Source organism: Colius striatus, chromosome 3, assembly GCF_028858725.1.
Source record: "Colius striatus isolate bColStr4 chromosome 3, bColStr4.1.hap1, whole genome shotgun sequence".
Classification (NCBI taxonomy): domain Eukaryota; kingdom Metazoa; phylum Chordata; class Aves; order Coliiformes; family Coliidae; genus Colius; species Colius striatus.
The window spans coordinates 88,406,611-88,432,337 of record NC_084761.1 but is presented as its reverse complement, the minus strand read 5'-3'; the positions used below and the strand labels follow the sequence as shown (position 1 = coordinate 88,432,337).

Here is a 25,727-nt window from a genome sequence, read left to right as displayed (position 1 = left end):
ACTGTAGAACAACTTGGGAGGAGGGGAGAGAACAGAACATGACATGACCAGTTTTAGAAGCATCTAAATTAAATCACTGAGCAGAGCATCACTCTCTCAAGAAGAGTGGTTATACTCAGGAAAGACTTTCAGATTAATTGAGCTTGCAGTACTCTATATCAGATATAGAAACCCCAGATTTATCCTTCTCCATCTTGTGTTAGACTCTCATCACCTTGACCTGATACCTTTTCCTCCAAGCACAAGATAAACACTAAAATATGACACGAACTATAGAGTTACATCCAGTCTTTACACAGTGCATCTTTGCAACAGCCTACTTAGGCCTCCAAAGAGATCTGAAACAAATCTAAAAGTAATACACTCCTTTGTATTTCACACTGTCAAGATTTCAGTTGTGTCTCAAAGTATCTTATCTGAGGGTAAAATAAATAAATAAACAAAAATGGTTTTCCCACTTTCTATTTCATACAGAAACTGAAAAGATCTGTCACTCATTATACCTGAGATAAAGATCCACTGAACAAGCCTGACATTTCAGTCTTCTTTCCTAAGAAGTGCTAAAATGAGAAAAGGCAAGGTAGTTGAAGTAGTCCAACTCAGCCCAATTAGTGAATGCTACTTCCATCTCTCCTGCAGAGTTTTTTAGTTTTGCAGCAGGCACAAGCACAGATGAATCCACAACCCACACAGCAGCTGGAATGGGTCAGGCTGTGTCCACTGATGTGGCCAAAGTAATTTACAATGGAGGTGGTGATAACAGGGACATCACCATTTTGTTTACTTCATCATAGACACATATCCTTGTCCAGGGCTATTAACTCAAGAATACTGTGATACTATGGTTGTATTGAATATGTGCTATTATCTGGTAGTCTGCTAAGGTTACACAGCTGACACATGGGAGCCAGGCTCCTGGGGTACATAAATTCCATCTACTGCATGCACACAAAGAACTAGCTTCTCCACTTAGTGAATCTGTCAGCAAATTCAAGGTAGTGTGAAATTTTAACCAACTCCCTTTGGAGAGGCTGAAGATAAAGATGTTCAACAACTATGTCATTAAACAACAGTGAACAATGCAAAATAATGAAAGATACTTTTTCAATCCTTACTGATGCGTGCTTGAAAATACCTGAATCTAAGTGACTCCATGAAGTGAGATATTGTATGAAAATAATGAAATCAAAGCTGCCTTAAGAAACACTTTAAAAAGCATCTACAGAAACCTGTAAGTTACCCCAGAACCTGTTATTTTAAAGTAAATTTACTTGTTCAGTCTGTTTATTCAATGAAGTAAAACAAAAACTTGGTATTCTGAAAATAAGAGGAGTATGGAAATTGCTGGAGACTGACACTGTCCAGTGTTACACATAAGCTTTGTGCTTATATGTTTCAAAAAAAAGAGAGAAACACTTATAAGGAGACAATTTGACATCTGGCCTATTTGGAATATATAATTTAGTTTCTAATATGCAGGGGTGCAACCAGTGAGGCTAAAACCCTTTTAGAATTAAACCTAGCCAGGAAAGGAAAACAAGAAGGTGTTTTTCAGGTACATCAGCAGCAAAAGGAAGATTAGGGGGAATGGGAACCCGCTGCTGAACACAGAGAGTGCCGTGGTGACTGAGGATGAAAAGAAGGCTCAACTACTAAAGGCCTTCTTTGCTTCAGTCTTTACGGCCAAGGCCGATGCTCAGGAAGCACAGTCTGGCAAGGATAACAGGATGGCCAGGACAGCAGAGGACTTGCCCTGGGTGGAAGAGGAAAAGGTTAAAGACTTGTTGGCCAGGCTTAATGCTCATAAGTCAGTGGGTCCTGATGGGATGCATCCAAGAGCGCTGAGAGAGCTGGCTGATGTGATAGCTAAGCCGCTGCCCATCATTGTTGAACAATCATGGAGGACTGGTGAGGCACTTGAGAACTGAAGGAAGGCCAGTATCACTCCAGCCTTCGAACAGGGCAAGAAGGACGACCCAGGAAACTACAGGCCAGTCAGTCTCACCTCCATCCCTAGAAAGGTGATGGAACAACTCATCCTCAATGTTGTTACCAAACATTTCAAGGAAAAGATGGTTATCAGTGGGACTACACATGGATTCACCAAAGGGAAATCCTGTTTGACCAACCTGACAGCCTTCTATGAGGGCATAACCAGCTGGCTACATGACAGGAGAGCAGCAGATGTCATCTACCTTCACTTCAGCAAGGCTTTTGACACTGTCTCCCACAACATCCTCATCAGAAAGCTCAAGCAGTGTGGCTTGGATGAGTGGACAGTGAGGTGCATCAAGAGCTGGCTGAATGACAGAGCCCAGAGGGTGGTAATCAATGGCACAGAATCAAGTTGGAGGCCTGTGGCCAGTGGAGTTCCACAGGGACTGGTTCTGGGGCCGGTCTTGTTCAACATCTTCATCAACCACCTGGATGAGGGGACAGAGTGAACCCTCAGCAAGTTCCCTGATGACACCAAACTGGGAGGGACTTGCTGATTCCCCAGAAGGCTGTGCTACCATTCAGCAGGATCTCGACCAGCTTGAGAGGTGGGCAGAGAGGAACCTCATGAGGTTCAACAAGGACAAGTTTAGAGTCCTGCACCTGGGGAGGAACAACCCCATGCACCAGTACAGGCTGGGGATTGACCTGCTGGAGAGCAGCTCTGCAGAGAGAGACCTGGGACTGCTGGTTGATAATAAAGTAAATATGAGCCAGCAATGTGCCCTCGTGGCCAAGAAGGCCAATGGCATCCTGGGATGCATCAAGAAGAGTGTGGCCAGCAGGTCAAGGGAAGTTCTTCTCCTCCTCTACTCTGCCCTGGTGAGGCCTCATCTGGAGTCCTGTGTCCAGTTCTGGGCTCCTCAGCTCAAGAGAGACAGGGAAGTGCTGGAGAGTGTCCAGTGCAAGGCCACCAAGATGATCAGGGGACTGGAACATCTTTCATACGAGAAAAGGCTGCAGGAACCGGGGCTGCTTAGTCTGGAGAAGAGAAGACTGAGGGACAACCTCATTAATATTTATAAGTATATAAATGGTGGATGTCAGTAGGTTGGGACATCCCTTTTTTTCTGTTGTATCTAATGACAGAACAAGGGATAATGGAAAGAAGCTGGAACAGAAAAAGTTGCATTTAAACATAAGGAGAAACTTCTTTCCTGTGAGGGTGATGGAGCCCTGTCACAGACTGCCCAGGGAGGGTTGTAGATGCTCCTTTCTTGGAGGTCGTCAAAACCTACCTGGACACTTTCCTGTGTGACCTGATCTGGGTGGATCTGCTTTGGACTAGATGATCTCTAAAGGTCCCTTCCAACCCCTACCATTCTATGATTCTAATAGAAAAATTGTCATGTTTGCAATGAAAGATTTTTGCATGTTACTGGCCAGCAATAATCCTAGAGGTATAGGCATTTAAGAGTTATATAATATACATATTTCTAAAATGTGTTTACATAGATTTGGAAAATAATTTTGCTCTTGAAAAGGTGCTAATTCTTGTTGAATATTTTGTCTCCCTTGAGAGATAATAGTTATAAAAAAAAAACAGCAAGAGAAATACCCAATAGGACTGGACCATTCCAGTAACATGTATTGGCAAAGCAGAGAGAAAAAAACAATCATATTCAGCTTTTGCAAAAATTGACAGCTTTTAGCATGATAGATAAGTTACAATCAGACTAAAAGCAAAGTCATTCATCTTACCTTTCTGTTCCTAAAGACAAATACAGCTGACTTATGGTTTCCAAAATTTGCCCCTCCAGGACTTTATTGGACATCTTTCTAGCTAAGGATAGTTGATATTCATTGTAGAAGACACACTGAGCCTCATTGGGAACAACTGTACTGTAGAAGTGACACAGCAGTTTAATTGCTTGTAGTTGACCTAGGAGAAGAGATGGGAAATAGTAACGTAAATCTCTATTTTAAAATGGAAGTTGAATTAGTTTTACGATAACTCAGTCTTACTCTTTCACAAATCACAGCACAGTCAATGAAGAACAATAAAAAAGCCGTAACAAGATTATTCCACTGGCAGTTTCTTTACTCCCCAAGTTAACAAAGGCTACTTTTTTTCTTTCAGGCTTGACCTCCAAAATCAATTAATAAAAGTTACCTTAGCTATATAAGCTGTCTTAATCATAGTAGCAATAATCAATAACTCGTGGGCCTTCTAAGTACAATTATTTTCTGCAAAAGTAATCCAGATTACAGATTGTTTTCGTAGTTTTAAAGTCTAATCTGATGCTGTTTGTACTACCAATGATATAATTATTGTAAATATTATTGAATATAGAAGTCTCTAGACTGTTTACTAATTAAGTTTAGGAGTGTTTTTTTAACATCTAGTTTTCTCTATAATTTCTGACAAACCTAAGTACTACCAGAAGAGAAAACCAACATGTATTTATTTCTCCACCATTGTAGGACAGAGGAAAGATTTCAGTAATTTCACTAGCTGTTATATAACTGGACATAAAATGTTGTTTAAAGATCTATAACATACCTATATAACAAATACTCCCAAACAGGGTACATTTCATAACTTTGAGAGAAAAAAACCCTCATACTTACTTTCCAGATGACTTGTCTCTATTGCAAGTAAAAAAGCCCGTTCATAATAAAACCTTCCTTTTTCTCTTTGGCTTCTATCAACATAGTAACATCCCAGTTGAAGGAGGACTTGGATAAACTCTTGGCCACAGTCCATACTTGGAAGTTTGGAGAACAGCTTCACTGCCTTGATATAATAATGTTCTGCTAGATTATTGGCTGCTGCATGCAGGCAGAGTGCCCCAAAATTAGCCAGGGCTATAGCTTGGTTATGGGCCACAGCAGTCTCTTCTGAAAGATGCAGTGCTTTGTAATAGCTCTCAGCAGCTTCTTTAATATTGTTTGTTCTTTTCAAAGCAATAGCAAGCATATTATAAGCAATGCCCAGTTGTTGAGGATTACTCCATGAAGAATCTACAACTGCATTTAAAATGGATAAAGCCACATCGTATTTCCTGTAAAGAATGTATAACCAAGCAAGTGACACCAAATAGTTAATAATTTCCTCTGGCTTAGCAGAAACATCAGAATCCAATGCTTCCATCATGTAAACAATGGCTTTTCCATACTGTTTGTGGTGGCTGTACAGTTTTGCTAAGCTAAGATTGATAGTGCTGCATATTCCTTGCTGCTCTTTAGTAAACACAGAGGAAAGTGCTTGTATGAGGTAAGGTACAGTTTGAGATGGGAGTATTTGTCTGAGTTTTCTTAGGCCATACAACTTGGGAGCATTTTTGATGACTAAATCAATCCTTTTTAAGGAGTCTGTTAAAGTACTGGAGCTCTGGGAAGAGGCGACCTTTATGCAACTTAATACAATGTGCGGCAAACACTTTTCATTGTAGGACTCTGCTAGTCTAAAGTAACAGTTACTTGAAAAGTTGTTGTGTAAACCCAAGTCATTAAGCAGCAGCTGAAACCTTTCTAAGAATGGTAGCGCTTCTTCAGGCTGTTTGTGTGCACTGTAATGTTTTGCCAGTAGAAAGCATGCTCTTGCTTCTGCATGTTTATTCTGGCTCAAAATTGTCCTCTTTAGAGCATGCTTTAGAATATCTGACTCCAGGTCAGCACTGCAAATGTAATTGGGAATTCCCATGAGAAGAGACATAGTCTTGTCAAAAACATGAGAACATTTTTCTTTGTTCTTCTGTGTCAAGTAGATGACTGTTAGATTTGTATAAAGAGCAATTACAAAGTACAAATCACCAAATCCTCCAGCTATGGCTCTCATAGCTTCCTCAAAATACACCCGGGCTTGGGAAAACTTGAGCTTTTTAACACTGAGCCTTCCTAAGAGAAAGCACAGCCTTGCTAGTGCCCAGGACATACCTGCTTTCTTTGCTGCTTCCCTTGCTAATCTAAAAAAACTAACCAGTTCTTCTTCTTCTGAAAACCCATAAAACATGCTTTTGATAAATGGATAAGAGAAATCATACAGGTTTTTGAAGTTTCTCTCATACTCTTCCCTATTTAAAAAGAGTAACAATGACTCAAACATGTCAGATGCTTGAAGATCATCTTGACATATGTGGAAACAAGTTCCTTCAGGAGAAGAGACTTCCACACTTGAAGAGCTAGTAGAATCTTTGCCTTCAGTAGCTGGCTCTTCTGCCTGAGCAGCCTCTAAATTCTTGAAGTTCTTCAGAAATTCTTCTATTTTGCCATTCTTGCTAGTGGATCCTGTGCTAGAATGTGAAAGTGGAATTGCTGAAATTCAAAAATAAATTACAAATTGTCATTTTTCAATCATGCAGATTCATGTCTGCAATGCACACAAACATCTTTGACAGACCAGACCAACAAAAACATTTATCAGCAGAAGGTGCTGTTAGGAAGACATTAAGTAAACATATTGTACTTTCTTAACAGTATGTTTGACACCAAACTGGGAGGACTAGCTGATTCCCCAGAAGGCTGTACTGCCACTCACCGGGATCTCAACTGAATTGAGAGTTGGGCAGAGAGGAACCTCATGAGGTTCAACAAGGACAAGTGCAGAGTCCTGCATCTGGGAAGGAAAAACCCCATGCACCAGTACAGGCTGGGGGTCGAACTGCTGAAGAGCAGCTCTGCAGAGAGAGACCTGGGAGTGCTGGTTGGTAATAAGCTAAATATGAGCCAGCAATGTGCCCTCATGGCCAAGAAGGCCAATGGCAACCTGGGATAAAGCAAGAAGAGTATGGCCAGCAGGTCAAGGGAGGTTCTTCTCTCCCTCTACTCTGCCCTGGTGAGGCCTCATCTGGAGTCCTGTGTCCAGTTCTGGGCTCCTCAGCTCAAGAGAGACAGGGAAGTGCTGGAGACAGTCCAGTGCAGGGCCACCAAGATGATCAGGGGAATGGAACATCTTTCATACGAGGAAAGGCTGTGGGAACTGGGGCTGTTTAGTCTGGAGAAGAGGAGACTGAGGAGAGATCTTATTAACATTTATAAATATCTAAAGAGTGAGTGTCAGGAGGTTGGGACATCCCTTTTTTCTATAGTAGCTAGCAACAGGACAACGGATAATGGGATGAAGCTGGAACACAAAAAGTTCCACTTAAACATAAGAAAAAAACTATTTCACTGTTGAGGTGAGGGAGCCCTGGCACAGGCTGCCCAGAGGGGTTGTGGAGTCTCCTTCCTTGGAGGTCTTCAAGACCCGCCTGGACATGTTCCTATGTGACCTGATCTAGGTGACCCTGCTTCTGCAGGGGGTTTGGACTAGATGATCTCTAAAGGTCCCTTCCAACCCTACCATTCTATGATTCTATATGTAGGAGACAATCCAAAGGTGGGGAAAATGAGAGATTAAGAAAGAAGCATGGGAGACTGATAGAGTGGGGATAGACAAGACTTTCCACATGTAAGCAGGTTGCTGATCAACACAGTGGCCTAGCCAGGCACTGTGCCTGATCCAACACTAATCCAAATAAATTCAAACTAGTTTATGACTAAGTGTATACTCAAGACGTATACTCCAAGTGTATGTTTTCTGTTCTCTCTGTGTATGAGCAAGAGCAATTTGCCAATGAATTACAATTCAACTGACAAGTAGAAGATCAGGATCTGGAAAGACTCAAAGTCTGAACTAGATGTTGGATAAAGGGAGGGCATGGGTACTGGATGGTCATTAGATTTAAGGGAACTGTGAATTTGAGCATGCATGTGAATTACAGGTCCCAGTAGAAAGCTAAGTTGGGTTAACTTGAGGCAGGAGGAGAGTAAGACTGAGCTATTTTGAGTTGTAGAAGTTTCACATGGGCACTGTAAGGATGCCTGCAAAGGTCCTATTCTCCTGTTTATATTATCTCTATGTGACTAGCCATGCCTGTGTAATGTGCAATAAGGTTTCTCCTTTCAGTCAAGGAGATTGATTCTCTGCTGGCATAGATTAACTCTCAAAATTACCAAGTTTGTGGTGATTGATGTGGCCATTGATCTAAATTCTCCTACTATTGACATTTTTATATTTGCAAGATATTCAGAGACAGACATGCAATCATTTCTTCCGTCCTCCCACTGTTCTCGAGACAAAGTAATAAGGCAGAGAGTAGGGATGTGGTTTGCAATTATAGTGTGAAGCTCACAGCTGCATGTCAACAGCAGCTTACCGAAGTTGGAGATTTAGAATTTCCTTAGAATTTTGTTTCTGAAACTATGCACAGAATCAGATATAAAGATTTAAAGTGTAGTACAAAACTAGTAATGACAGTAACAACTTAGCATCTAAATGCCAGAGGGAAATAATTTTGCATCCCCCATCAAGATATCTACTTTGAATTCCAGCAGTTTTTCTGTCTCCTAGAAAACCTTATCCCATAAACATGTTTCTGTAAGTCAGCACTTGCCAGTATTTTGACAGTGTGGGGGTGTCAGGGCATGGTACATGTTTGTATGACACAGCAATGAAAATTATTCATACAGTTTGCAACTGGATAGCAAGAAAGGCATCCGATATCAGTAAAAACCCAATGTCTTACAGCAAAACCTAGTGAGAAGGGGTTAAAGCAAAACCTAGGAAACAAACAATGACAGAAGAAAGTTAAAATGTGCGGAGGCATTAGAAGGAGGAAAACTGAAGAAGACAGCAAAAATATGAGAAGGTGCATTCGTTTTATGAGTTATATGCATATAAAATATTACCACAATCATGAGCTTTCTGGAATTCTGGTTCTTCTAATTGGTCTGTAAGAAAGAAAAGAGTCAAGTCAGTTATGGTATCTCAGTTCTTTTTCAGTTTCGAATATCCCAAAATAAGGCTATTCTTTAGAGCAGAGTTCTATGTCGGAAGAATTGGTGGTGTCTTGGAAATTTAGAAGAGAAGAAATCTTTAAGTCTGACTCAAAGCTAACAGATAAAGGGACTTACTGTCCTACTGATACAGTTCACCACTTTCTACATGGTTATCATCATGCACCTACCACTGTTGGTAAGGTGAGGAGATATCTGCATAGTGCAGGCAGAATTAAAGCCAACACTCTGCATAAGAGATGCATCACTGCTGCATTAAAGTGGGAAGCATAGATACAATCATTCCCCCCAATCCCTGCCTAAAATGAAGTAACAAGAAACCCTTAACATTACTGAAATAAATTTTACTGTCATTCCTGAGGGCAGGAGGGAGAATGATTGTTTAGCTTAGTTTATATAGGTTTGAGTGGAAGAATTTTGTGACCATTCCAATAGCATGCAGATGGAAAATCCATGTCTGTCTTTTCTTTTAAAAAAGTGTACCCTTAAAGTCTGTAGGCATTATTATTATAGATCTAGTTTTAAATGTTTAACAGAGCACATATGCAGAAATATAAGACTGACTATTCTGTGTAGAAGATATTTCTCAAGGCATTTCAGTTGTTGTGCTGCATTTCATACACTAGATGCAATATAAGTGGTACTGATTGTAAGAGGGATACATCTAAAAGCAACTAGGTCTATTTAAAGCTGACAGAAAGCTATTTTACTAGTGTTTAAGAATGACTTCTCACTATTTACTTCTGCATCCTCTTTCTTTAAATACTGACCTGAGTTTGTTGGACAAACGCCACAAATTATTACAAGAGTCATAACTTTCTGCTCTGCGTATGTAAGTGGGGAAGTGCTTATAATTAAATACTTCCCCTTAGATTGACCAGACAGAGGGAATTGAAAACCTATGTACTCAGATCATACAAGAAAATAGCAAGTCAACATTGAAAATGCTTACTCTGAATAAGCAAAGTTACATTAATACATTGCATAGTTTAAGAGGTTAAAAAAAAGCAATAAAGGTGATACTGTTAGCTGGAAAAGATGTGAAAAGAGATTGGCAAATGTAAAGATTAGAGAGAAGACAAGACATGGTGAAAAAACACACAACAGGCAAAAACAGCATTATGTCCATTAATTGGATTGTTTTGGTAGAAGTCTGAGCTTTTTGTCCCCAGATTTTTCATTTAAGCAAGGGAACATGTGATGTGGAGTCATTTCACAACTCAGGTCTGATGTGCCTTAGCTATTGCTAACACACAAGCTGATTTGCATTGGAGCCTATGGGCCCATGTCAGGATGGTACTAATAGCGATAAAACTTTGTTAGATATTTGACAAGCATATGCACCACCACAGAACAGCCTGTATTGGCTAAGAAGCTGCTGCTTCTGTCCATTTCAGCAAGGCAATTCTATTACACTATCTTACACTAAGTCTTTAAAGGTGAAACCTTCATTATATCAATAAATTTAAGTGCTCATGCATTATATAACAGCTGTATCAGATGATGTTGCTAAAACTATTTTTTTGTTTCAATTAATGTATTTTGGTTTTTTCTATACTTTTGAAGGTTAAATCAAGAACAAAGGGGTGTTATGTTTGCATTAGTTGTCAATAATTATTATGCCACATTTCCTAAGGTGAATGAAAAGCCAGCAGTATTTGGGTGATCATGCTGTGTTCTATAATACAGCATTTTGACACTTGAAAGCTTAAATATCTGTTCAGCTCACTAACAGAGGTTTTAAAACCTTACTGTTTAAGGAACCGCTTATGTATCTTGTGTAGCAAAAGGAGTAAAATTCACTTACCTATCCTGTAAACAGAGCAAACATCTGTGACAGAGGTTTGTTTCAACAAATGTATCACTTCTTCCAATTTTTTTTCTTTAGAAAAAAAAGATAGCTCTTCTGCTTCAAGAAAATCCAGGTCTTGTGGTCTAAAAAAGAAAGGAGCAACTTTGAAGGTATTTGAAACCAGATTTGGCTTGAGGAACGTACTGCATCCAGTCAAACTGAAGCTTGTTAGAGAAACTAATCAATCAATATAAGTCCTGTTGCATTCATACACTAGATGCATGAATGTCCTAATTATAAGCATACATACAAACTGATAGTATCTCTGCTTGCAGCTAACAGTTTCTGCCATAATAGAGTAAGTTTTATGATTATTTGTGTCATAATATAGTATTTGGAGAGAATTTATTAAAAGTACAATTTTTAAAGGACATTAAGATATTGATATTCTAATATAAGCTTAAAGTTATACATCAAATGGACCTGTAAACAGCATTTAAGAACTCCCTGTTTCAGCATGCAAACAGTATAGACATATTAGTAAGAACATCTTGTTTACATGGTGCAAATGCATTTTGAAATGCACACTTCTTATAGGTTTCTGTCTGCTTTATGAGCATTCGTAAGAGGAAATCCCATTTGAAGTTAAGCCTGCAATTGAGAGTACTAGAATCTCAAAAAAGAACCCAGATGCCTTAACACAGATCTTGAAAGACCAGCAAAAATAGAACCTTCTGCAAGAGTAGAGCTTCTTGGATCTTACAATCTAAAGAATAAAGACTGAACCAGTTATAACAACTAGAGTAACTCCTTTTCCCAGTAAGAAATTCAGGTACAAGCTGATGCTTCCAACAGCTAAGCAGATTTCATATTCCAGTTTCTTTGCATTTGTTTTGACTAATACATACTATAATATTCTCATTAAAACAAGAAGAAAAAAAAAAAACAAACACCAAAAACCCCAAACTTGGGTCTAACATAAAGTATCTTAAAACTCAAGTGACTAAGTCCCTTTTTGTTTATTACTTACTTATTTCTAGATAAGTCCAGTTTAACATGACTTGTCTTTACAAAACCTATTTGGCCAGTAAACATGTGTCTTCCAAGAAACCATTCCATGCATTCAATGAAGTAGCCGAGGATCTCAATTAGGTCCCCCTCCTGAAAACTCAGCTCTTCCAACAGAACACTTTCATAATTCATCACAGCTAGACAAGATCCTGTTGCTGTGTAATAAAGTGATAAGAATATTTGCAGACAAATTTAAGAATAATAATACACTTAATAGAACAATAACTCAGCAGAACAACATATTTAGCAAAAGTCATTCCTGGAACTCATGAGTTGCGTAACCAATATGGCAAGATTTAAAGCATCCAAACCTAATTGGTTTGATTTCAGCAATTAGAATTGCAAGTAACATCATCTAAATCTTCCTTTCCCAGCCATTAGAGCCACGTAAATTTTTTTAAAAATTCTAGCAAATTCCCTCATGAAGCAAAATAAATGTTCTAGATCCCTACTTTCCCTCTTATAAAGGGCTCTGAACTTGGACTAGAGCAAAAACATTTGTTACCAACTATTAAAACCCCTATTGGGTAGATGTGCAGTCATATACTTGTCAATACAGTATTAAGACTGACGGGAATGGTAGAAAATAAGCCACATTTACTCTTTAACCTCAGATCATCGGTACAAGTTTTATTTCTCTGGCACTAAAAAAGTAATACACAAGTGAGAGATCCACAATAAATACATTGGTGCATTTTATTATTTTAAAGTTTTTCATCAAATCTACAGAGGCATCCTCAGCGTAATTACTCTTTACTACTTTGTGCATCTGTTTAACATAGTATTTAGGTTTCTTACCAACTTTCCTGATAGATTTAGATTCAGGTTTGTATGTAAAATCAATAGGATTAGAATATGCTTTAAGAAACCACCTGGAAGAAGAAAAAGAAGTTGAAGGTAGTGTATAAAACCCCTCACAAGTGTTGTGACAATAACAATGATATTTTTAATCCATTTGAAAGCAGAGGCACCCTTTCCACAATCATCTTTCAATTTCAGCACTGTCTATACACTTCAGATACAGCTATATTTCAAGTAATATTAGTAAAAGAAGTGTTACTTCAGTCAAATCTGAGAAAGTCATGCTAATTCTCCCTGCCCAAGGTAAATGGAAAAAAATAACGATTTACCTACTAAGACAACCAAGAAGTAATGATTTTCTGATGATTCCTAAAGTGATTTCATTGATAAATCCACTGATGTAATTTTGGCTTTATAGCAATTATGAAAGTTGAAAAACTGCATTAAGGAGGTGGATGGCTCCTATCAATAGTGTTGAGTAAAAATAGTGCTAGCTTGTTATCACCCTCATTTCCAAGTATGTCCCCCTATTACTACCAACATTTTCAAGTATCCCAAAAAACGGAGAACTCTCACTTTATGTTATTGTAAAAATGTTAGACTTCATTTCAGATTAATGGAAAAAAGCAGTATCTAGCTCACAGGATGGTAAACCATCTTTAAATGCTGCTCTCCAGGCAACTGGTTAAATTTCAATTGCCTGGTATGAAAGGAAATAAGAGCATTTGTCCTCAGTGTTAATGGAAGGCAGATGCTCCACAATAAGCTACTATTTAGAGATATCTATATCTAGGCAGACGTGTGCATAAAAACACATACAAACGAAATAGCTAGTCAGGTACCTACTGATGAAAAGGGATCAATGGCTTCAAAGGAGCATTAGACAGCACAGTCATGTCACTATCCATAGATCCACCTGTTGCATCTTCAGTAAAAGCCCCAGTCTCAAAATAAGTGTTTATTTCATTGTCTGTAGCCATTATCTTTCTTATCGAACCATCACAACATAAAACAAAAAATTCCCCTAAAAGGAAAGCAGTTGGAGCAGATATCATTTTATGTAATGTTTTAGTGTCATACAAGCTTTAAAACTAAATTCTAGAGCATCAGTAATATGCAATCAGAAACTGAAAATAAGATTTCAGATTTTTCATTCTAATTGTCAGATATTCATACTACTTTGCCTAATTTCTCTTTTGGTTAAAAAATAAAAAAGCAGAGCTGAGGTGTCTGATGGAGTGTAGGACCTTCTGCTTCAATGTTTTGCATGTTCCTATCACAGTAATCAGCGATCCATCTAGCCTGACATTCTGACTCTGACACTGTATCAGATGATGCTGTTTAGAAGCAGCACATGAGCCAGACAGCTACCTTTAATCCCTCTCCTGTGCATCTCCAGAGTCTAAAACAATATTAAGTGAGTTGGAATGTACATCCCTCCCTAATCCTTATAGTATCTGTTTATGGACCAGTTGCATATGAATTTCTCTAATCCTTCTATGATCCTACCGAACCCAATCTTTGTTTGGCTTTTTCCTTTCTCTTTCTGGTGTATTTGGAGTAAAGAGATTAAAATTTCAACCTCATTAAGTTAACAGGTCTTAATATTTTATTTTTAAAAAGCGCCTTTCTTTAAAATTCTAAATTTAGCTTTAGTCTTCCTTACCTTCCTGTACAAGCAGGCTTCTGTACATCAAATTTAAGGACTTTTCATTTATGCAGACTTCAATACCTGTTTCTTCCTCCTCTTGAGAATAGAGCCAGAAAGATTGATCTAGGAATAAATTCTCCAGGCAATGATTTATAAAACCTAGGGAAAAAAAATCGAATTTGTTTTCTTTACAGTTTTACAGTCTTACACAATAAAATAACCTTTCAGAAAGTCAGAGACTAGAGCACGTATTCAGATAACTCCATTGTGGCTTAACCCAGAATATGCAACTACTTATACTACATAATGGATGTAATTCTGCCAGTACAAAGTCACAGAAATTACAGCTACTTTTAGTGGTTAGGTCTCACAAGCCACACCTAAAAGGCACACAATTTTTCTTTGCCTAATTCTGTTGAAAAAGTAGATCATTTCCTCCACTTACGAGATCTCCTCATAATTTAGCTATCTTCAAAAGGTTTGCAGTCTGAAAGAGCAAGCTTCAAGTAACACATGCTTAGCACCACTTAACAGATGTTTCAAAATTAGATCTCTAAATTTTGGTTTGCCTGATTCAGCCATGCTAATTTATGCATATACTGTGCCTGAGTATCAGGTTTATAGAATCAGTTTGGGATGGAGATGATGCTGTATACAAGAGTCATGTAATTCAGAAGTGGGTAATGCTTGATCTTGTGAACTGGGACTCCTTACATTAAGACTTAGGGCTTTCCAAGCTGTGTGATAGTTACAGGAACATCTGGATTGATGTATTGTAATCAGCATAGTGTAGATTGTAGGTTATTACTGAAAGGGTCATCAATACATCAGCAAGTCCTTTGTGCAAAAAGCTTTAATTTTGGCACAAAAAGGAAGGATGGGAAGATCAGTGATTAAGGTGCTACGCTGCTGTTTGGAAGATGCTGAATCAATTCACTATTAGACATAGACTTGCCTAAGAAACTTCATCTTCTTGTACTTTCCCTGTAAAATTGGATTGAAACAGTATTCTTCCCTCGTTCGGAGGAATATTTTGAAATATAAAAAAGCAAGTAAATAGCAAGTAAACATTTTAAAATAAAATTCATTATTTCAAATTGGTCTGGAAAACAGGCCTGGAAACAGGCAAATTTAATAGTAAAGGACACAAGCACAGGGGAAAAGAATCAGGTGAACAGAAACAGACTCGATTCAAATGCTGTTCTTAAGAAAAGACCTGTGAAGTTGTATAATATTAGAAATGGAACTCGATGACATCATATTGTTACAAGAGGCTTACTCAGATTTAGAAACAAAACTGAGGCATACCAAGCATATGAAGCAATCTTTGTTTACTTGATATTTCCTCTGGAGTCTTATACTCTCTGTCCAGTTTGCTCACTACTATTCAGGAAAGCTGTGGAAAAACTAGGATTCAGGACAAAGCATGATCAGAGATCTAGATAACACACTTTGTGAAGAATTATAGGAATTAGGATTGATTTTCCTAGTGAAAAAACAACACTGAGTGGAAGTTCAGATTTGAAGTCTCCAATTAGTTATTAGCATGGTGCAAAGAAAGGGGTAACCTTGACTTGTCTACAGTGACCAGAAAAAACTGTGAAAGCACATCAGTTGCAACACAGGTTAGACTTTAGGACAAAACCACAGGGATCAGAATAGACTGTTTAGAAAGAAGTTAAGATCTTATTCCAAGATATCTAACTTAGACAAGACATCTGCAAGGAACAATAGCTGTTATCTGCTTTGACACAAAGGCAAGATCTCCTTGATGTTAGAGGGTCTCACTCTCCAGCCCTATCAGTAGGACTCTGTTCAGGAAGATTACTTTCTGCTGTTAGGAACTAACATAAAGAATCTCAAAAACCTGTTCAACAATTTCCCAGTCAATCAGAAATTATGTGCAGAGGAATTAAAAAAAAAAAAAAAATAGTGTTGCATAGTGAAATAGCTTTACCCAGTGAGTGGTAGGTCAGAAACTTCCATATTTCTTCAAAAGTTTTAAATGTCACCACTATGAGATCTTGATCACTATGAATAGACAGAAGTCTGGCAGATAGCTCCTGAAAAAGGAAAATCAGAAACAACATTTTAATTACTATTGTACTAGGCTTGAGGACAATTTCTTACTAGGTAACACTTCTGCTGAAATACTATGTACTATGAAGTATTAAAAATAATCCAGAATTTTACCACTATGAGATATACATTCTTTAACACATACCTACAACTTATAGTGACTTTTACCAACTGTACCAAGAGTTCCAGTAAGGTTAAAGTACAGAGGAATTAAGACTCCAGGACTGACCACACTGAGACAACTAAAAGCTTGTCTAGTTCAGACATGTCTATGTATGGTGGCTAGTATTCTCTGTTTTGACTGTCAAATCCAGGTAAGCATCTAGTGGTATTTTCCAAGAATACTTTTCTAGAACAGAGCAATTCTATGATACAGTCTAGTTGCACTTGAGTTAGGAGCTTAAAAACAAGGCTCTCCAGTCATGCTGTCTATTGTCTTTCATGGAAATACAAAGAACTGTGGCAATTTGAGACAAGTATCTGAGCTGGTATTTCAGTGCAAAGCTAACTGGTGTAATGTCATTGTATTGTTTTCCAGTATTGTACCTTTCATCTCATCACATCAAACTTGAAATGGATCTTAAAACAATTTAAGGGCTGATCAGGAAACTGTAACTCTAGGGGGGAAAAAAAAAACCCAAACATGTCCCTTAAACTTTTTTCTGTAATCTAAGTAAGATGGAGCTGATGCATTGTTTTTATGACAGTTATAATTTTAAAAGATGTCTGAGTTGGTTCTGTTTATTTTCCATCTCTTCAGTTCACACAACATGAACAGATTAGAATAGTAACTCCTTTTAGAAAACGGAAGTCCAACTTAGGCCTTTTCAATAGGATTGCCTCATCACTACTTTGATCTTCTCCATGTCCCTTTCTACACTAGATTAAATATTAATGAAAGCCTGAAATCTATTAATAAATTGACAACACATGCTAAAATATCTCAGCCTCAAGAGCTTCATGCACTGTTGAATAGCAAAACAGCAGTCTAAGGAAATATTATAAATCTTCATTCCTTCAAAGTCTTTTTTTTTAAGTGTGTTTCTAGGAAGGCCACTAATCTATTTGGATGCTGTTTTCCTTCTCCTGATCCCTCCATCTCCCCCTAAACAAAAGCAAAGGCAGAGCAACAGCAGTACAGACTGCTTCCACAGTCATAAAATGGTGAGCTCACAACACTTGAAAGGAAAATTGTGTAGAAACACGTGCATCCAAGACAGTCAAAGACATAACTAATTAAGGTTTCAGTCTTTGGCTTCCTAGTGAAGGATGCTGGACAAAAAGGGCTTGGACAAAAAAAAGGACACCAAAAGTCAAATGGTGTTATCCTGCTTTTTCATCAAGAGGGGAGAGGAGACTAAGTTGTATTTGTAGCAAAGCTCATTGGTTGTAGAGGATGGGTTTCTTGTATACAAGCAAATTAAAGACAATTAAGAAAGTTGGCCAACCCCTTTCTGTGCTATTGAAAGCAGTGAGCATCTAGCCCTAGCAAGTCCAACATTTCTGCTATCATCCTTCATACTTCCTCTTTGGCTTAGAAGTGGGCTTCCTGGGTAACTCACATGCCAGATGGCTCCAAATGACTGGAAACTGAAGTGAAGAGTCAACATAAAGGCAAATTAAAAAAACCACACAGCAGCAAAGCTATGTTTTCTTTTGATGTAAACCAAAGCAGAACATTTTATGAATAATATCCTTCAATGTCCTTTTTAATTGGGTTTATTTTACATTAACTTGATGTTCTGATCTTTTTCAAAGGTTCACTCTTTGTAATGTCTCTAGACGGCTTTGGGCCATGGGAAATTCTGGCCACTCAAATTGAAGCATACAGCATGTATATGGAAATGAGACCCAAATATCTCACAGACTATTTCAGTAGCACAGGACACATTATATGAATAAATAAAACAATTCCAAAGCAATTGACTTACACTGAAAACTGATATCACCTCCCTGCTATCATTTTCCAGAAGACGGAGCTGCCCTCTGAGTTGTCTTTGGAGACTGGGATCAGGACAACCACTCTTTCGTCTCACCATCATTAATGTCAAAGAGATATCTGAAGGAGAAAATCCATTTACAGTGCTACAAGTTTTGTGAAGCAGCTTTGGAGAGCCAGAAAACACCTCAAAAATCATAGAATCCACATTAAGAATTGTTTTTCCGACTTCAGAGACAGATATACAGAACATTTATGTACTGCATGTTTCTTTTTCATTTTTATTATCCAGTAGAGACAGTAGCCTAGCAGGAAACAAGTTGGTTTTTTTTTTTTCAGTTGCATAATAAAGGCTAAAGCTATATCATGAAAAGTGATGTGAAAGTCTGTAGAAGTTTTGGGAGACAACTGACACACTTAGGGCTGGAGAAGAAGGCCTCTAGAAACTAAATATTCAAAAAGCTGTTCCTTGGATAAGCTGGTTGAGCAGCACTAACCAAGATAAATGGTCCAACTAAAAGCTCACTCACATAATTTCTGCTGCACATCTGGAAAAAGCTAGATACCTGTTCTCAAATCCTGGCATTTGTTATGGGAAGCGTTTACTACAGCTAAAGATAGAGTTTCAGCTAGCTTCTCTCTAAGAGGATCTTAGATAAAGTTGCTTTAGTTCTGCGTGTCTGTTAAATTAACCCACAACCAGTAAATAATATTCAGAAGGTTTTAAATATCTAGATGGGTACATATAAGCCAATAATACCCACTCAGCAAGAACTCCAATTGCAAGTGTGTAAACAGGTCACACTTCCAGCAGTATATGGGATTGTTATACATCCTAAGATGTCCCACCTCCTCCGAGTTCCACCTTTTAATCTACTGCATTTTCATCTGTTTTCAAAGGACTTCCTATGTATGTTTTCAGGTGTTTAAGTTGTGGTCATACAGTCAATTGTTAGTACAAAGAACACAAACTAGAGTCTTTGAATATTACTCAAATCACTGTTAGGTAACTATGTTCTTTTCATTTTGCCTGAAGCATAAAAAATACTGGCACAGAAGACAACTACCACTTCAAAATTTAAACTTTTGTTTTACATAATTAAATTGACTCCAAGTTCAATTGTGTTTATACAGTTACATATTTAAGTCTAATATAAAATTTATTATTGAAATAATTATATTTCATTAAAACAATTTGGATATAGCTGCTTGTGCCAAAGTAATAATGTCTTATGGAAACGAAACATGGTCTAAAAATCTCGTTGTATCATTGTCTGTTTCGGTGAGCTCTAATCCACTCCCCCAGTTAAGAACAACCCAAATTCTGTACTGAGATAAATACATACATAAGTACAAATGATTGAATTACAAATAACCATTCTGTAATACCCCTGGAGGAGACTCTGTCTACCACTGATGTGATGTGTCGGGGCAAGTTAGAAAGCAGAGAACATCTGTGTGGTTTTTCAGTGGTTATTCCTCTTCCTTCACAAGCAACTACATCCTCAATTCACAGAGCAGGCCATTAGCCTAGCAGAAAGGAAGCCTGGTGACCCTACTTACCGAAGAACTGCACACAATTGCAACTTCATTGAAAATACAGCATCTAAAAAAACTTTAAAATATTGAGACTTGAAAAGGCTACAAACTTAAAGTCAGATATGACCAGAATTTAAACCTGTACATAAAATAAGCAATGAACTGTTTTGTCCTTTATATCTTAGCCATTACAATATAGTCCATAAATTGTTTCTGGCTTTTAGAGTAGTCCTTCTCTTTTTGTGAGAAACTCTCAATAAATCTTATGTAGAAGTTGGCCACTTGACAGCTGCCATTAAGTATATTATAAAGTTTACAGGAGTGGATTGCAAATGGTTTTATATATTTGTCTCAATTTGAAAAACAAAGGAACAAGAAAAGCATTACATTTATAAGATACGATGGAAGAAAATGCCTTACCAGTTGGAAAATTCTCTGCTTGACTGGGAAGGGTCTTTGAACTGACATTTGTGCATTTTTCACTTTGAGAACTCTCTATTAAGGTAAATGAAAGGAATGGTTAAGTGCATTGTCTAAGTCTGTATAAGTCACATGAAAAGAACTCCCAAATAAAGGAACATCCCACACTTCCAAAGCATTCGATACATTTGATTTATACTAAAGGAAAATATTTTTTCCCCTCTTGCTGTATAATTCCTAAAACCCACAAAAAGTATCTGTAGATCATTTCTTTCTTACTGAGGAGGGAATTAAATCTTGTTTTTATCATTTTGAGGTGAAACTTCACACTGATTGAGAACTGTTGGAAAGATAGTCTCTCAGAAAACTGAAGACCCATTTGGGAGGGAACAAGGATATGATATGATATGAGTGCCTTGCAGCAGTTCATACATGGACAAAAATAATCCTTCTCTTTATTTGCTACTAGCTTAAAACTTGGGAGAAGGAATCCAAGAACAAGTGATTTGAAGTTTTTGAAAAATAGCACAAAATAAGTATATATCATGATCATAGTAATCTGTTTGTTTCATTTTAGGCCCATTATTTCTTCCAGACCTTTTATAATGGATACATTTTCATGCTCAAGAAACACCTACTCCAAACAACTCCATTCCCTCAGCATTCCCTTGGCAAAAATAAATGAAGACAAGGCTTAATATTTCTAAGACTATAAATGGAAGAAATAGATATTTGTTTTAGAAGAAAACTTCTGAGGCAATTTTCATGTAGCATAAGACATTTGCCTCTGTAGCTCTGCTTTTAAGTAATAGCTTGTAATATTGTAGGAGGTGATAATTTCAAAGTCTTCTGCATCTTCCCTTGAGTGCATCTGTTGATATGACATGAACAAAGTCACATGAATAAATAAGGATAGATAATCATAGAACTTTCCTGCTTCAGAAAGAAGGCAATAAGCATCATCTTCAAGGCCAATTATTGGCATACACTAGGATTAGAAATTGCAGTTCAAACACTGTGGTTTTTGTTGAGTGTTTGGTAAGTGTTTTGAGGGGTTTTTTTCATTTAACCTGGACTCAATGAAATTTGGGTTGAAATAGAAGTTTGGTAGCAAGCATACTGCAGCATAGCCTGGCTGTATTTAACAAAGATTACAATTTTAAATTCCCCACAGCTTCTAGACCACACTTAGTTGTAGTTCTGTTTTCTCTTGTTTTAACAGAAGTACAAACAGAATGATTATCTAAACAACATGTTATCAATCACTTTGATCGTCATCTAACAGTCGATAAGGACAATTAATTAGCATATGGTTTTGGTTTGTCAACTCGCTGTTACTTTTATTTCGATATTATCAGCTATGAACTTTCCTTAAAAGATATTTATTGTAGAACCATAGAATGGTAAGCTTGGAATGGACCTTTAGAGATGACCTAGTTCAATGCCCCTGAAGAAGCAGGCCTACCTAGGTCAGGTTGCATAGGAACATTACCAGGCGGGTCTTGAAGGCCTCCAAGGAAGGAGACTCCACACCCTCCCTGGGCAGCCTGTGCCAGGGCTTCGTCACCCTCATAGTAAAACAGCTTTTTCTTATATTTAAGTGGAACTTTTTGTGTTCCAGCTTCATCCCATTACCCCTTGTCCTGTTGCTAGATACAATAGAAAGAAGAGATGCCCCAACCTCCTGACACCCATTTAGGAGACGTGAATATCCAACTGACAATATTTTATTGAAAAACTAAGCCTAATTTCTATAATTTTTATGAGAAAGCAAAAACCATGACCAAGCATTTTATTATTCATGGGAACTTAATTAAAATTAATAGTTTGCTAATAAATTTGAACAAAAGCATAAGAGTTACTATAAATACATTTTAAACAGGGAGTATTTAAAGTGCTATAATTAGATTAAAAGACTTAATATGAACTCTATGCCCCATTCCTAAATAATGGGATGACTTGCATACTTCTTGGCAAGCTCAAGAGGAACTTTATACTGCCCTGTAAAGCTTGTACCCCATATTCTTTGATGTCATCTGAGCAGCAGTTGTGAACAGAAAAACATCGTCTAAGCCCTAGGACATACAGTTTAAACCAGAATACTTTTTCCATGATTGTTTGAAGTATTTTCACATTCAGAGAGATTTTCAACTTAGTATGAAGAGCCTAGCCACTGGTTTTGACACAGCCACCTATGCCAGTCCACCCTTTCACTCAGAAAGTGTTTCCAATCAGCATGTTTATACTGCATGAAGTGTGTTTTCATTTGCAGAAAAACAGAGTGTGACATCTTTCAATAGAAATAAAAACATACAGTCTAACTCATCTTTGCTTCTGAATCTTAGATATTATAGCAAAAAATGCTAGACAAAGAACTTATTATTAGGATCCAAGAGACAGAATACAGAAATATTTTCATTTCAACTAATAGGTAATCAATTTGTCTGCTCAAAGTGCATTTCTTTATAGACAGTTTAACAATCCACTCTATAGAGCATTGCCATGGAGGAAATATAGCTGGGTTTTTGTTGCATTTAACAGTTGTAGACATATTTTTTAAAAAAAGCTCAGCTAAAAAAAGCCACATGACAGTTCTCTGCTTGCACAGATCAAGCAATGCTTAAAGAATACTAATTTAAACACAAAGAAAAGTCAAGAGCAGAGAGATTTAAATATATTGATTGAGGTCTTACCCATTTGTTCTTGCAATGTGTCCATCTCATCTCCATCTCTGACAGTGCTGATGGCAGCATTGGCCTCTGCATGTTTCCAGTTGTAACTGCACCTTTCTTGCTCCATTTCTTTCCTCTCAACGTTCCTGTCCTGCTTTTCCTCTAAAGCAGGGATGATGGCCTTAGCACTGAGTAGTGATGTGCTGCCTGCTGCTGTCAAATTCTTCGTCGCCTGCAGTTCCTCAAAGTGAGGCAATTAACATTATCAGTGATCTGAGGGAAGGGGAGAAAACAATAATATATTTTTTTCCAAAGTGTACAAATGCATGCACGTATTCAAGAGCTATCCCTCTCCTGCAGGAGTTATTTTTAGTTGCAATATACATTTCTTGCTTTAGATTTCTTTAAAAGGAATTGTTGTGTAACACAAATACATCCCAGAAAAAGCTCCTAAATCAGGTGCATTACTGCTTTAGCAAAAACGCAATAGATTTGACTAATAGCAACAATCCAAGGCCTGAAGTGAAATTTACTAGTTCACACTGCCAATTATTAATTTTTGGCCAGTTTTAATGCAGAGTCTCCAAGTGATAGCATCATTCACATTAGCAGAGGCAATTCAGGGGAAGAACATCACTTTCTAAAGGTGACAAGAAGGAATTGGGTACTGTGTGCTTAAATCCATCAAGCAGGAAGGTATTTATACATTCAGCTACAGAATGAACCCTCTTCAGGAATACATGGTGCAGGAATACTGGTGTACAAGGATACAAAGACTTGTTTGTGGTAAAGCAGAAGAGTGATCTACTGAAGTCACAGGCCAAGTCTGGCAGCAAGACTGTTGTTGGCACGAACATCAGGAAAAAGGAATAGAAGTAGAACACAATAAGTTGCAGGCTTCATTGCTCCTTCTACAGTCACTGACATGAGACACCCTGCAATCCCATTTCAGCATGTAAACTACTTGAGCTTCAGCAAAATGCAGCCAGATCATCAGCCAATGTATCCACAAAGGACGCAACTTGTAGCCAGCACATGCCCCATTGGTACTTGGACTCTTTTCCTCAGTGGACAGGCTCTCACATGTCTTTGATTTCATAAAGTCACAGGATCAATTTTGCTTCATTCCCATTGCTTGGACTTAATCCAGATTCTTCTCTGCTTTCTCCAGCCATACTCATTAAGGGGCTGCATTCATTATAAGTATACTAACTTCTAATTACAGTTCTTCATACAAAGCTATGTGAATAAATTAATATCTATGAAACACAGCAAGTAACTCAAACACAAGTGATTTTGATGCCTTCTCAGAAAAGCAGATTTCAAGTCACATTTAGTTAACACTGTACTTCTGACATCAGATCTCAGTTTCTCTTGCTAATCTCCCTGAAAAACTGCCTATTGGATTTGATGACCTACTTATAAATGTTTAAAGATACAGGCCTGCAAGTTTGCTAGGGATATGCTTTTATATATATATATATATATATAGTTCATGTTTTCCTTAAAGTAATGACAGCATACACCATTCTTTTCAGTACCAGACCAGGATTATAAGTAATGCATTCTCATTTTCACACTTAAAAATCGAATGCTCTTTTGCATATATTTTGTAAATATTGGTGTTTCCTATTGAAGAAGATGTAAATATTGTAATATTAATGATAATTTAATTCAAAGTGGTTGTTTAAATTACATTTTTCCATGAAAGCCAACTGTTATTTTTAGATCAGGATTATCCTTAATCCCAGAAATTAAATTCAGCATTCAGAATATTTTTTTCCATTGACTCCTATCTACAAACAGAAATATAATCCTCGACAAAATTTAGGAAAATATTAAAGCCACGTTATATTTGTTTATAACTCAATTGAGTTGGAGAGAAGATCCTTATTAACTCTTCATGCCTTCTACATCAGTGCATGTTGGTAAGGGTAACATATAAACAGGGTTGTAAAGGAACCTATCAAGCTTCTTGCAAGAGCAAGTAGAGCATGTCTGAATCAAAATGGATATAATCCATTTAAGAAGATTCAGTCATAGTATCTCAGAGCTTAAGCCAAGAGAAAAAAAAAAAAGAATCACTGAAAGAGCATAAGTGGTGTGCCCTTAATGTTTTCTCTCGGCTCTTCCAAGATACATAGAATGGAAATTCAAATCTTGAAACACAATTTTAACAGTCTTCATCTCCTCTACAAATTCCTTTACCATCTTTAATGCATCTTTACTTTGCTTTATCAAATGTCAAACCATGTGGCTCTGCAAGTACTGAGAACAATGTTGAATCATAGAATGGCAGGGGTTGGAAGAGACCTCTAAAGATCATCTAGTCCAACCCTCTACTAAAACAGGTTCCCCTAGATCAGGTTGCTCTGTAGGTTTTGAAAACCTATGGAGATCGCACAGCCTCCCTGAGTAGTTTGTTCCAGTGGAGGTTTATATATATATAGAGAGAGAGAGTAAATATCTTCCCTGTAGTTAGGCACCAACTCTACCTAAGCCCTTTTGAATGTTTATTTAGCACTAAAAGTATCTCAAGTGATATAATTTTGGTCCACAACAAAGATTCCATAAAACTTTGCACCACATCTCTGTCTTTTAACTATTGACTATCATATAAGTACCCCAAGGATCAAAATAATGCTACAGTATAATCACCATCTTTATTATGTTGATGATTTCTAACCAATTATTAAACTGTTCCAATACAAATTAAAAGATTGAGGCACCAAATCACACAAATGCATTCATCTACTATAAAACAGATTTAAAGAACATTCAACTTTATTCTCATCATTAGAGATTTTTCATAAACCTATAGTGCTAACACCATTATACTTATTAGCAGCTAGACTTTTTTGATCACAACAAATAGAAGAAATGGATTCAAGATCTAGCACTCATCTTGTAAAGTAAGTTGGTATTCTACAACTAGTTCTTGCAATCTACATTCATATGCACTGAAAAAGCATTTTATTTATAATTTAG

The 25,727-nt window shown here is 37.4% G+C and overlaps 1 protein-coding gene across 1 annotated transcript in view; it reads right to left on the bottom strand.

Annotated features, from left to right (window-relative positions):
- The window catches only part of SH3TC1 (SH3 domain and tetratricopeptide repeats 1), a 45,068-nt gene that overhangs the window by 5,499 nt on the left and 13,842 nt on the right, over positions 1–25,727 (bottom strand). Inside the window, exons 3-14 of the mRNA XM_061993220.1 lie at positions 22,761–22,980; positions 20,068–20,142; positions 18,101–18,228; positions 16,048–16,153; positions 14,106–14,249; positions 13,286–13,463; positions 12,437–12,510; positions 11,598–11,793; positions 10,583–10,710; positions 8,668–8,709; positions 4,567–6,252; positions 3,697–3,877 (exon numbers count right to left, since the gene is read on the bottom strand). Coding sequence (XP_061849204.1) covers positions 3,697–3,877; positions 4,567–6,252; positions 8,668–8,709; positions 10,583–10,710; positions 11,598–11,793; positions 12,437–12,510; positions 13,286–13,463; positions 14,106–14,249; positions 16,048–16,153; positions 18,101–18,228; positions 20,068–20,142; positions 22,761–22,980 — 3,158 coding nt within the window. The remainder of the gene's footprint in view (positions 1–3,696; positions 3,878–4,566; positions 6,253–8,667; positions 8,710–10,582; positions 10,711–11,597; positions 11,794–12,436; positions 12,511–13,285; positions 13,464–14,105; positions 14,250–16,047; positions 16,154–18,100; positions 18,229–20,067; positions 20,143–22,760; positions 22,981–25,727) is intronic.